This window comes from Ischnura elegans, chromosome 3 (assembly GCF_921293095.1).
Source record: "Ischnura elegans chromosome 3, ioIscEleg1.1, whole genome shotgun sequence".
Lineage (NCBI taxonomy): Eukaryota > Metazoa > Arthropoda > Insecta > Odonata > Coenagrionidae > Ischnura > Ischnura elegans.
The window spans coordinates 4148760-4161834 of record NC_060248.1 but is presented as its reverse complement, the minus strand read 5'-3'; the positions used below and the strand labels follow the sequence as shown (position 1 = coordinate 4161834).

The window sequence follows — 13075 nt, the reverse complement described above, 5'->3', positions numbered from 1 at the left end:
TTGGTACAATGTAACGTTGGCGTGGTATAGGTGTTCATAAATTCTGTTTTTAAATCTAAACGCGAGGAAAAGAGTGCCGAACTATAGTACTTAGATAGATGCAGAGGCACCCTTCAGTCCTCCTAACCACTGCGCGACGCCCTCCGCTCGTCTTCCACTACTGTTCCATTCGGCCCTTCGCTATTTTACGCAGTTCTTAATTTGTTTCTCCTCCTCTCTGCCGAGTGGACTTGCAGCATCCCACGGCACACCGCGCGCTTCCAAGAACACCACAACCCTCTAGCCTCACGCCACTCACTACTTCTTATATCCACACCTATCCTATTCAGTTGTGCTCACCTGACACCGAAAACGCCACACCACGCCGCCTGTCTGCTGAAAATATAATTTCGAATCATCCAGAATGTGCTAAGCAGACAATGGCGAGGATGCTGGGCGCTTATTTTTACATCTACATAATACCCCATAATAATAAGGCGTGTGGCGGGGAGTGTAAGAGGCCGTCAGTGAAGGAGAGGAGAATTCCCAACGAAAATTGCATTTATTAAGGTCCTTTCATTGCTCGGGGGAGATACGAATTCTTCTCCGGTGGGAAAAATATCTCTGTTAATTTATCGTTACTGTTGAACCTTGAAATGTTAAGTGATTTTCTAGTACGATGTTCATTTTTCGCTCTGAAAGATATCTATTCTCAGTTACTGAAGACATCTTAGCCTATCGCGCAGCCTCCGAGTCCCTAGCGACTCCCAGCCTAACTTGGTTGACATCTGCGTAACGCTGTGTGTACGTCCGCTGCAGTTTTCGAAGAATCGTGCAACTTTCTTTTGTATTTCATCAAGGTCATAGCTCAAATACGAGGGTCATCCAGAAAATAAGTTTTTTAATCGAGTTTTTATTGAAAAAAATTCAAACTTGCAGGAAACGTTTTTGACAATATGTATTATTTTTCCACATAATCTCCAGAGACCTCAACACACTTCGTATACCGAGAAATCAGCTTTGAAATCCCCTCCTCATAGAAGCTTCCCGCCACCACCTTGGTCCAGTTGGTGACTGCTTCTTTCACTTCCTCGTCACGTTCTCCGGCTAATCCCTCCTTCATTTTGGTGAACAGGTGAAAGTCTGAAGGGGCCAAGTCGGGACTGTAAGGTGATTGGGTCAGAACATCCCAACCGAACTGATCCAAAAGTTCCGTAGTGGATCGAGCGACGTGAGGCCTTGCGTTGTCGTGGAGAAGGCTCACACCAGAGTTCAGCATTCCTCTTCTCTTGTTTTGGATTGCCCGACGAAGCTTCTTCAGAGTCTCACAATACCTGGAGGCGTTAATTGTTTCTCCTTGAGTCAAGAAATCAATCAGGAGGATCCCTTTTTGGTCCCAGAAAACAGAGGCCATGATCTTCGTGGTGGACTTGACAACTTTGAATTTTTTCGCACTTGGGGAGGTGGTGTGTTTCCAGTGCATGGATTGTCTTTTGTTGTCTGGGGTATAGTGCGACACCCAGGTTTCATCTCCAGTGACTATGGACTTGAGAAAAGGATCCCCTTCCATTCTGTAGCGGCCCAAAAATTCACGAGCTGCAGCCACTCGTTGTGACTTGTGTTCGGGCGTCAGCTCTCTCGGAACCCATCGGGCGCAAACTTTTCGAAAATCGAGTTTTTCCGAGACAATCTCATGAATGATGGATCGTGAGATCTCAGGGAAACACTCATGGAGTTCGTCCACAGTGGAACGGCGATCTTCGCGTACAGCACTGTCGACTTTTGCCACAAGTTCGTCCGTGACAACTGAGGGTCTGCCTCTTCCACTTTCGTCCTCAAGTGAATGTCTTCCCGCCTTAAATTCTCGAACCCATCTCCTCACCATTGATTCACTCATTACACCCTCTCCATACACAGAAACAAGCTGTTGATGAATTTCAACCGATTTGAAACCACGGGTATGAAGAAATTGAATCACTCCGCGCACAACAACTCGAGACGGAACAGGCACCGAGGTGGCGGGACGCGACGTCGAGGACTCCATTTCAACGAGTTACTGTGACTGTTTTCAAGGCTACTGAGCCTATCTCCATCTCATTCTATTCAGAAGATTCCCCTCTTTTGTACAATGTAGCCACATTTGTCAAATAGTGCCTCTAGCGATCTACACACCAAAACGGAACTTATTTTCTGGATGACCCTCGTATTTCATCGCCTGATCCCAAATGATTGGATTGCATCGTCAAGGTGAGTGCGAAGTAGAAGCTTAGTTTTGCGTCTCCCAATTTCTTATTTTTGGCTTGTAGTTGGCAGCACATGCAGTTGTCGACTGCAGATCCCTCTGCCTTTATAATCACGTTCAATTATTTCGCACTCTTCACTATTTTTGGCGGTGCGGGTGGCAGCCCTGTTCCTCCGCCCTGTTTACCGTCTCCCTGGCAACTTCCTCCTCATAAGGTGCCCCTCGACGCTCGCTATCTTATCGTCTCCCCCACCCCCTCGCCCCCTCACTCATCGCCAACACACGTGACTCGCAGCCGTGCGCGTGACAACCCCCCGTGCCCGTGATAATGCAGACCAAGAACCACCTCCCCCACATTCATCCGCTGTCCCCTATAATTCTCCCCTTCTCTGACTTCCCTCTTCAATTTGATCTTCATAAATTGATGTGCACAATATGACCGCCTGCCATTGCTTATGAAAGCACTACACGTTTACGAAAAGTCCAGGAGATTGCAGACCTTTCTACATCTACATCTACAAATTACCATGCGAGCCACCTCTAGGGTGTTTGGCAGGGGGTGATCAATCACCAGCATGCAGCATGCAGCATGCATTTGGACTCCCACATGCACACCACACCGTCCAAGATACGTCCCTTATAATAACAAACTATACTACTATATGCTGTTAAAAATAGAATATAGAATAGAAATTCAGAAACATGCAGTAAGTCTTACATAGGTTAGTAGGCTACACTACAAGTCATGCAATCTATTTACGCGTTCTATTGCTGCCGTTATAATCTCTTATTGATCGTGGAAAAAATGACATTCGGAATCTGTCTGTTCTGCAATCTATCTCTCTAATTTTATTTATATGATCTGATCTTCCGTAGTACGTTGGCGTCCGCAAGATATGGTTAACTTCGTCAGACAAGACACTGCTCTTGAATTTATCTAAAAGGTTTAGTCTATTTTTCAATCTACGGTCCGACAGAGATTCCCATCCGAGTTTATCTAAGAGGTCAGTTACACTAACAAGACTATCGTAACGACCTTTCACATACCTGGCAGCTCTTCTTTGCACGCGTTCTAACTCTGTTATTAAGCCTTTTTCGTGAGGGTCCCAAACACTGGCAGCGTATTCCAAATGTGGTCTAACGAGGGAAAAGTAGCTAATTTCTCTCACTTTGTCGTCGCACTTTCCTAATATTCTTTTAACAAAACCCATTTTACGATTAGCTTGACCGGTTATTTCTCGAATATGTTTATTCCACGATAGATCATTATTGAGTCTAACCCCTAGATATTTCACAGATTCAACTGCCTTTAACTGCGTGCCCCGAATGACATAGTTACGCTGTAGGGAGTTATTCTTCTTCCAGAAATTCATTACGACGCATTTTTCCAAATTTAATTCTAACTGCCAAGCATCGCACCAAGCTTGGATAGCAGCAAGGTCATTCGTTAGTTCATCTATATCTTTGCTGGAACGGATTTCTCTGTAAACTACAGCGTCGTCTGCAAATAATCGTAACTTACTCTGCACTACTTCGCCAATGTCGTTTATATAAAGAGGGAATAGGAGTGGGCCAATGACACTACCCTGAGGAACGCCAGAAGTCACTCTAACCTCATTGGAGACTGCACCGTCTAATACTACTCTTTGGACGCGGTCGCTCAGAAATTCTCTAATCTAATTCTAAATCTCCCTTTGACCATCTTCAGTGCATTGAATGAACTCCTTCATCGCTCGGGAGAAATACAAATTCCTTCCGTTCGGCAAAATGGCTCTCCTGTTTCTTCGTCGTCTCTACCGGGCCCATTAACATAGTGAGCTTCTAAGACCACGTTCTCCGTGACATGTGCTCATAATTCCTCGACCAATAGAAGCGTCGCACGTTGTCTTCGAGTCTCCATCCTAGACAGTTCGCTCGCTGCCGTTTTTGATGAATCCGTAGCGTTGCTTTCCTTAGTATTTCATTTAGTTCCCTATTTAATATTTCTGCACGGAATCCCACGTACTTGCGATTCGCATTTGCTCAATCGATGAGTCTTCATGAAAAATAATCATCAATTACTGTCTTCCTTTTTCGAAAATGACCGCAAGAACCATTCATAAAGATATAAAATTAGTAATCTAACAATACGATTTGATCAATTCTGTCGTAAATGTTCACATTCACGCTTACGACATTCCCGAAAACAAAACTACCGGCTTACAGTAAGCGTGGGCAACTGCTAGTGAGGGTATTTAACAATTTACGTTCGTAATACGTACTCATGGAGTAATTAAGGGAAGTTAATGTTGAATAAATGGATAATGAGAGCTGGATTCGTACTCCTACTTCGGTCAAATGCAGTAGGGACCTGTGCTGCCCTAAGTACCCTCGTCTCTCCGTCAAAGCATAATAGGGGATAACCTTGCAAGAATTTTAAACTTACTACTAGTATATTTTGGCGAGATATGAATGTTTCTCTATAATGCAGTGAAAACTATAAGGAGTCTGTACGATCACCTGATGTAAACAAATGCCTCCATATTTGATCGTCACCCCGCCTCATCCAACCAGCATCAAGAGCTTTCACTGATTGGCTGCCTGTTTAATTGCCAGCTCAAATGGTCATTTGCTTCATGTGTGGTGATTAAATGGAATAAAGGTTAGAGTGGGTATGAAAGCCGTGGGCATAAACAGAATAGTGTTCTAGGTTACTGTGGCGCCGTTACCTAAAGCTGTGGGCATCACTGGAACCCACAAGTTCAGCAGTATTGAGGGAAATAGAAAATGTAGTGAATATACTTATCAAAAAGAGATTGTGTTTAATACTTAGGTAGACTCATCTTCTTCTTCGTGAGAATTATAAGTAATGGATGTAAAACTTCCTATGTTAATGAACAGCATGAAAATAAAAGCTATCGTCGTAGTCACACAATTTCGTGATCTGGGAATTGGTCATTTCAATGTTGGTCGCATGTACAAATCCCATTCTCTGCGATGGCGTTAGTTGCTGTGCGACGCAGTTAAAAAAATCCGAATGGCTGTGCTGACCTAAAAACAATTGAATGCTGTTCGGAAACAGTTGAAGCACGTGGCGGACTCCCTCGCATGGTAATGGGTAATGGTAATTTTGGCGGCCAGTGCTTTTCGAGACTCTCTCAACGAGACAGAGTTATTTATCTTCCAAGTCGCGATCTCATCCTAGTTACAATTGGCTGATAAAAAAGTTGCGTGATATCGCATGCGTCGCACTATTCCAGAGGTGCTTGTCAAGACGTGGCGCGCCTACGCGCAATTTGTTGGCTTCGCTCTCGGGAGTTGAGTTCGGTGGGTGTGTCTGTCTGGGGGTTCATTTGACTGTGTGATGAATGCATCATCGATTTCCCCTCGTGATGTGCTGGAGGAGAGAGGGCAGCACAGTGGCCTTGTATCTTAGGGCGAATTTAAGAAAGCGGTTCTCAAAAAAGTGCGTTGGGCGCAATTGAGCGGTGCGATCCATTGATTCTTTGTGTTTGCTGTGCATCATCTGCACTCTCTAGGAATAGCACCGAAAAGTAATGAATCCAGTGGACCTTCAGTAATATAAATTTCAGTCCTTTATATGACAGCTAATTTCCCCTCAGTGATATTCGGATCGCTAGCGGCGGCTTTGATTAACCAATCGAAATGCGCGGTGGCTGCCAGCACTTTTAGAGGCTGATTAGAGTGATGTGGTGAGATTCGTGGAATGGACCATCGAATTATGCATTGGCAGGCGCGTAATATGCCGTGCGCCATCCGTTGTGCGCCCATGGAAACTCGCCTTCTCACCTATTGCCTCGCCATGTGCGCTGCGTGTACGCCCTCCCCAATCGAGGCCCTCGCAGCCGCCCCTGCCCCTGACCTGGGTCAAGGCTACCCCCCCTCCCTCCCTCACCGTGCGTGGGCGGATGTGGGGGAGGGGGAGGAGTATCGGCTTCCCCTCCCCCCCGGCCCATCTCGCGGTAGATAAAGCGGACTTATCGGAGGCAGGTGGACGAACTTGATTCAATGCAGAGCGACGGTGATATATAGGAGGACACGGGAGGATGCGCTCAAGCTCTTCAATTGTCGCCTTTGATTCGTCGAGTGCGTGCCTGCGACGCGCGGAGGCCCCCCCTGCGGGAATGACGACGAGGGGGTGGGCCCGCTGAGGCCCGTGTTTGCGGGCGCAGGGCCCGGGGAGGGTCAGGAGAGCGTGTGGTGGGTGGGCAGTGTCTCAACATCACGCCAAACGATCCCTTCCCGTGATTCGTGATCGCCGTCGTCCACGGCCGAGAGACCGTTCCAGTGAGAAATGCAGATGGTGCAGTGCAGTGCAGTGCAGCGAGTGATTCGTGCGTACGTGGCCCGGCGGCCATATTCGTGCGAGAGAAAAGAAGCAGCCACCCCCTCCCCCCCCCAACCCCACCCCTCTTATCTGATGTGGTCACGTGGTCCCGAGTGAATGGCACTACGGAATGCAATGAATGCTTTTCCCTTCTTCCATGCTGAACGCCTAATATCCCATGTCTCAACACTTGTGGACATCTCTTGAAGTCCTCTCGTCGAAATAAAACATTGAATTGGATTGCAGGAACGGGGACTCATGTTTGAGAAGATCTGTAAAAGATGTGTCTTCAAGTTCGCCTTCTTGCTTTTTTATGCTTCACGTTTCATCTTCAAGTGTGGTCCAGATAGGTGAGGTTACAGCTCATCCCATAATTAGTCACGTGCGTGTGGATTTTTTTCGTAGAGGTCAGTTCCTTCCCCAGTATGACGATTCGTACTCCGAGGAGTTTGTGTTTGGAAGTGTCTGAAGGATCCACCCGGGATTCAAACGACGGACAGCAGCCTAGCGTTCCTCCCACCGAGCCAGCACCCTTTCATTTGCCTCCGAAGGGACAGTACATTTATAACCAGCCGCGCCGTGTCGTTAAATACCAGAGTGGCGGTGGACGCCTTTTGAGTGTGGCAGCCCTCTCTTCGTAATCGAGGGGGATTCTTCCGTCCGTGTGGCCTCCTTGCTCGCGATCACAGCGCCGCATTAGTAAGACTGCTGACCCCTAATCTCCCCCCCCCCCCCCACGTAGCACCCAGACGGACAGCTGAATAACAACACGCGTGGAGCGAGAGATAATGAAGAGAGCTCCGAATGTGTCGTCGTCTGCTCCCAAGGGCGTCCTCCCCCGCCCCCAGCCCCCTTTCGCCATCGACCCATCGCCCCCCGCGTCGACGTTTCGCTCCATTGAAACTGTGTCATGTTTTCTCTCCTATTCGCCGCGTGCTTTCCCCCGCTCCTAAGTAGCCCTACCTTCCGTCACTTGTTCGTAGTATGTCGGGACCGTCGCCGAGGAAAGCGATAGTTTGTTTATATGATACAAAAATTATTCTTCTCGTCTTTCCTTCCCACAGACACATCCCCTTTACTCGTTGGGCACGTGGGGCTTCTCATATCCAGTCACTTTCTTCCTCGTGTAATGCGTATTATTAACTCCAACACTCTGCATTTTCAAAGAATGTCATTCATAAAGTCGTTTCGTCCAAGTTTAGACTTCAGTGACGTCACATTCACGCTAATGCCCGGGATTCTTTGGCATCGAGTCCTTGCTGGATCTTCTTCGTGCCGCGTTCCTTCATCCCTTCCATGTCGACTCGCTGATCTCATCATTATTCGATCGAACTCCGCCTCTTTCCCCCTTGAATCTTTCTCCCATTTCTCTGCTAAAAACATTGTCTAGATTCTGTCCAATTCGTCAACGTACCATTTACTTGTTTGCGAAACAGAATTCGCAGCTTGAGCCACAGAACTAAAAAAAGCTGTGTATTTGTGGCTATCGCGGGCGTAGGCCGACGAATGTACGGGCGATCTTTGGCTCAAGAACTCTTTAACGGGTCGAGTGCTGACCCTTCGTTCACTCCAGGGTGGAGAAAATCCCATCATACATTCGTAAGACTCGGATATTCCCGGTCGAACTAGCGCGTCGTGTTTCCTTTGGGCATATTGTCTCTCGGCTCACCTGTGTTGCGACTTGGCGATGGTTTCTGAGTGAGCTTAGGAATCCGTGAAAGAATCAAGTGTTTCTATTTAGCACTCATCCCCACGCACGCATTCATTCCGTGTAGAAAGCTGCAATCAACGCTGCGCAGCAACCGTTGCCGGGCGACGGAGGGGTGGGGGCGAGGGTGGCGCCGTGGTGCGTGGCGCTCGCGAAATTCGCGCGGCGGAGGGTGGGGTGGGGAGGGGTCGACCCTGGGTCTCCCTTTCTCTCCCCCCCCCCGCCAGAGGAGAAAGTGCCCTCGTGGCGTTCCCCTCCTCATAACGGACCCCCCCCCCCCTACCCCCCCTCCAAACATAGCAGCAGCGCCCGAGCGAGGTCGCCGACACACTTCCCCCCTCCGCCAGACACTTTCCCCCTCCAAGCCTCGAACCCAGACGTCGCGCCCGCCCCGGCTCAGCGATCGTCTTCTTGTTCATCTTTATTATTCCAGTCGCGGCAGTCGGGCCGAGAGGGGGAGCTGGTGCCACTGGCTGCCCCGCATTCTGTGTATTACTCTTGGTGCCCTTGCGCGCGTAGAGACAGAATCCCTCGCGTCGGTGCCGCACCACCCGTGGTGCTCGGTGTTTCGCAGTCAAGTGTCCCACCACGCACACAGCTGATGGAGATCCATATGCATGGGTTGATATTGTGTTGTTTGTCAATGCGGAGCGGCGACTCTGCCAAGTGTTTTGTTCGTCCTGTCAGTGAGTGAGTCTTAATCGCAGTTCGCATGGATACGACCGATAGTGCGAGCGAGCGATTGGAGTGAGTGATTGACCCCTTCCTTCCATTGCCCCTCCGTCCTCATTTGACCGCTCTTTCCGTGTGTTTTGCCCGCAGCCAGTGTTTTGTTTGAGTGAGTGTTTCTCGATTCTGAGCGGCGTTTCTTCCGGCAGTCGCTTTGGATCGCGCCGTTCGTCCGTGGCTCGGCGCCCGTCATGGGCGTCCTGGTCGTCGACACGGACGCCCACGACGCCTGGATACCGCCCCCGCCGAAGAAGAAGTGGATTCGACACTACCTCAGCGGTAAGACGATCGCTTGTGTTCCGGGATGGTCTGTTTGTCTGTCACCCCTCCGACTCTTTCTTTCCTATCTTCAGCTTCACCTATGGTGTCGCCTTCCGTGTCCAGAATCGTCTTATAGCGATCATATTGTGTGACACCTTGTTGATGTCGTCTCGTTTTGCGTCTAGAGCGTTGTAGCCTTCAGCAGATAGCCACCGACGGATCTTGAGACCGATTGGTGAATGTATCTCCCTTGTCTCATGAACTGCAAGTTCAAAACGTCTGTTTTTCCGAATATTGTGCTGAGGGAGCGCATCGGTGTCAGGCAAATCGCACCAGCGGTTTGGTGCCTATTTCATTCTTTTCTGTGAGATGCTGCTTCGCGGCATATCGTGAGATTTATGGCAATGCATTCCTGTGAGGGTAACAAGCTGGAAGGAATGTCGTCCGAGTTTGTAGTGGAGCGACGCCGAGAAAAGCATGCAAACGTTTCGCGCCCATCGCCGAAGACTGCAGCAGAGGGTTGTTGATGTTTTCGGAGACAAGGAGTCACGTCGCTCACCTAGGCCATCAATCTCCAATCTTTGAAAGACGAGTAGCGACGAAAAAAAAATATTCCTTACATATCTCACAATTAAAACGCGTATGCTGCCGCCCTTTTTACGTGAGCTGGTGACGTCATAAGAATTCTGGTTCATTTATTTGCTCAGGGAGCCCTTTCTTTATGGGTGGAAATCCCTTAACGAGAGTGTAAACAACAATTAGCCACGCCTGGATGTTGACACAAGGCCCAGTAGCGGCTGGTATACAGTGATGTGTGTTTGGCATGGGCTCGTGACATCATCAACCTCTCTGCGAAAGGGTCATAGCTGTTGATTTTAGCCTCGAATATCAGTAGAAGCGGTCTCCCTTAAAAATGTCCATCGAGATGTGGAATGTATTGGGCGAACTTTGGCGATCGGCTCGAGTGACGTGGAAGATTGCCCGGAGCCCTTGTCTTTGTCTCTCCCGACCGGTGCCGCGTGATCAGGCGAGTGCAACATGTGAGTACCACCGTGACGTGCCCTCCTTGCGTGACACCGCCATCTCACTGCGTTGCCGGGTCATCGCGCGGTCGTCCGTGGCGTGATATTGACCCGGCGTGCTCTCACGTGTTGCGCGCCGCCGTGCACCGCGCCGTGACTTCCGCTCGGCGCGCGTGACTCCGACGCGTGGAATGTGTCGCCCTTCTTTTGCTGCGCGGAATTCACTCCGACTGCAATGCAATGGGGACGACTCGTTCGAGAGAGAGAGAGAACACAGAGGCTGCGCTTCAGGCCGCGATGCGATTGTCGCTGATAGACAAGTTGCCTCCTTCACACACTCCTCTATCGATTCTCAATTCTTGTGAAAGAGTTTACGAAATAAATGGAACCGTATTTTTTCCTTTCTCAATTCGTCGCCTAGTCTCCGGAGACCGATCGAATGCCCTTTCGCAGACAAGTGGATGACGTCACTAAATCATGTTGATCGGGTCACTGCCTCCACTACTCCTCGGCCTCGTGGATTGCACTCGCGTGGTTCACTGCTGTTTACACGACATAGTGCGAGCGATTCCAACTCCCACCCCCTTCCAATGAGTCGTTCTTCCTCGTGGAGTTAACTCCAACGAGAAGAGTTGAATGGCAAATGAGCTGAAGTTTAGGCGATCCCTCGTTTTAAGGAGATAATGGCGAAATGAGAAAGGTCGTCGCTTATTCTTCTTCCCCTCACCCAATGTGCTGAGTGCGTCTCAAGGCACTCCAGGACCCAAGTCAGCTGCCGTCGGCGCATCAAGTTCGGAGCGAATCTCTTGAGCAGTTGGATTCCATTTTCCTCTTGAGGACAGTGAATGCGCGATCATCTCATAAAATTACTCTTGGGGTTGTAGAGTCGTCCATCAAAGCATTTATTCCCCCAATCATATGGAAGCTAGAAACATCGGAGGCTAGTCAAACATTTTAAGACATTTATTGGTTCTGATAATAATAGACTATTAGTTATTAATTATCAGTACGCAAATGATAACCGAGGAGGGGAAGCGATGTCAGTTAAATTTTAAATTATTATTAATTAGCCATGCGGTTTTAAGCACCGCCATCTAGGAAGGTTAGGCTCGAGGTAAGGAAGTGGGTGGTCAGACACATGAGCAGTTGGAGCATTTGCATATTTGGGTAGCCCACGGGAGGAGAACCGAGTCAATGGTGAGGATATCAGGAAGGGAATTTCGCTAATACGAAAGAGCTGATGTGAGAGGATCCTAATGCAAGAGTTTATAGGAAAGGCTGATGAAGTATCTGATCTGGAGTGTAGCGCTTTGCGGAGCGGATTCGTGGGCACTTGGAAAGGAGGACGAGAGAAGACTGGAGGCATTCGATATGTGGGTGTGGAGAAGGTGAAGTGGCTGGAGAGGACGAGGAACGACGAAGTGCTGGACATGGTGGGTGAGGAGAGGCAGCTTTTAGATGAGATATTGATGAGACATAAGGCATGGATGGAGGGAGGGGAGGTTGATGTTTTCAGCAGGAAGGGTGACAGAGGGAGGGAAAGGAAGAGAATGAGACTGTTACGTTAATGGAAGTGTTTCGTTGTGAATTGAAGTGTTGGTTGGTGAGGGTGACAAGCTGGATGGAATTAACCCGCAATACGCTCGATGTAAACCTACCGTAACAGGAATAATACTTTGTTTATAAATATAAGATGAAGACGGAGCTCTTGTGAGGCAAAAATTAAGGCAATGCGTGACTTTTTTATTATCTATTTTTTATTAAAGGTGATAACTTCGAAAAGTTCTGAAATTTTTTGCTGAGGAAAGAACATTTGACTTTGTTGCGTCGAATATTAAATTTCGACTCCAATATATGAATGTCATTTACAATCATTGGCCAAAAAATTAGCGAAAATGATTATGCAATTCATTCGGTTTGTGGAGTGTGCATGTGATGGAACACTCAATGCCGATATTATGATGGTCTATTGGTTTGTACTGTTATGATTGTGAGGGCGAGGAGTCTCACCCTTGGCGAGTTGCGCTTTCTCCTGCATAAACGTCGTTTTTTGCTCGCTACCAGGTGCCTTGGCATAGGCTACTATGGAAGTATTCACATCTGCACGTTACTCTGCGAGTCCCACATTTAGGGTTTTATGAAGAGGTTGACTAAATGCCAAAGTGAATGCGCGATTATCGCGTAAATTCACTCTCAAAATAAAATAAATGTATGAATTACAAAGAACAGTGAGCAACAAATCGTTTTTAAAAAAGTAGGTGTATAATTACATGAAAAGAGACGTAAACATTAGTGCAGTTGCTCCTAACAAGCATGCACCTCTCCATGCTACGCAAGACAACAAAAATGCACTTACGAAGAAAGCTAAAACATGCCAAAAGTTAATAGGTACCTAGAAACAGTGCTATCCGTAGCAGGTAAAAAAATAAGGTTTGCAGGCGAAGACAAGTCTAAAGGTAAAAAAAATGCCTCACAGCGGTGTGGCATAATGCCGTGCAAATGCAAAACAACGATAGGAATACCGATGGAAACGTGCTTCATTTGTTCGGCCATATTCGGTGAGTGCAGCCATCGTGAATTGCGATTTAACTGCTATTATCACAGATGGTGCTTGGACAGACTGACAAGGATTATAAATCCCTTTCGGGGAAGTCGTTTATTGTTTGCGCATCTGAAATTCGAGATGTCCGCCCAAGGAAGACGATAATATCGTGGTACAGAGACCAAAGTGAATGTAAAGAACAGTGGCGATATTAAAAGCGAGCGCTACAGCCGAAACTCGAGGCTTGAAATTCAATATCGACGGC

At 48.1% G+C, this 13075-nt stretch overlaps 1 protein-coding gene across 3 annotated transcripts in view; it reads left to right on the top strand.

Annotated features, from left to right (window-relative positions):
- LOC124155339 (max-binding protein MNT-like) overlaps window positions 1–13075 on the top strand; it is a 174025-nt gene that overhangs the window by 71990 nt on the left and 88960 nt on the right. Inside the window, exon 1 of one of the 3 annotated variants that reach the window (XM_046529075.1) lies at window positions 8545–9264. The exons of 1 other annotated variant lie outside the window; for it this stretch is intronic. In XM_046529075.1, the coding sequence (XP_046385031.1) occupies window positions 9177–9264 (88 nt within the window). In that variant the 5' untranslated portion in view covers window positions 8545–9176. Of the gene's footprint in view, window positions 1–8544; window positions 9265–13075 lie in introns of those variants that run through there. One more of the 3 variants, XM_046529073.1, reaches the window with a different exon arrangement.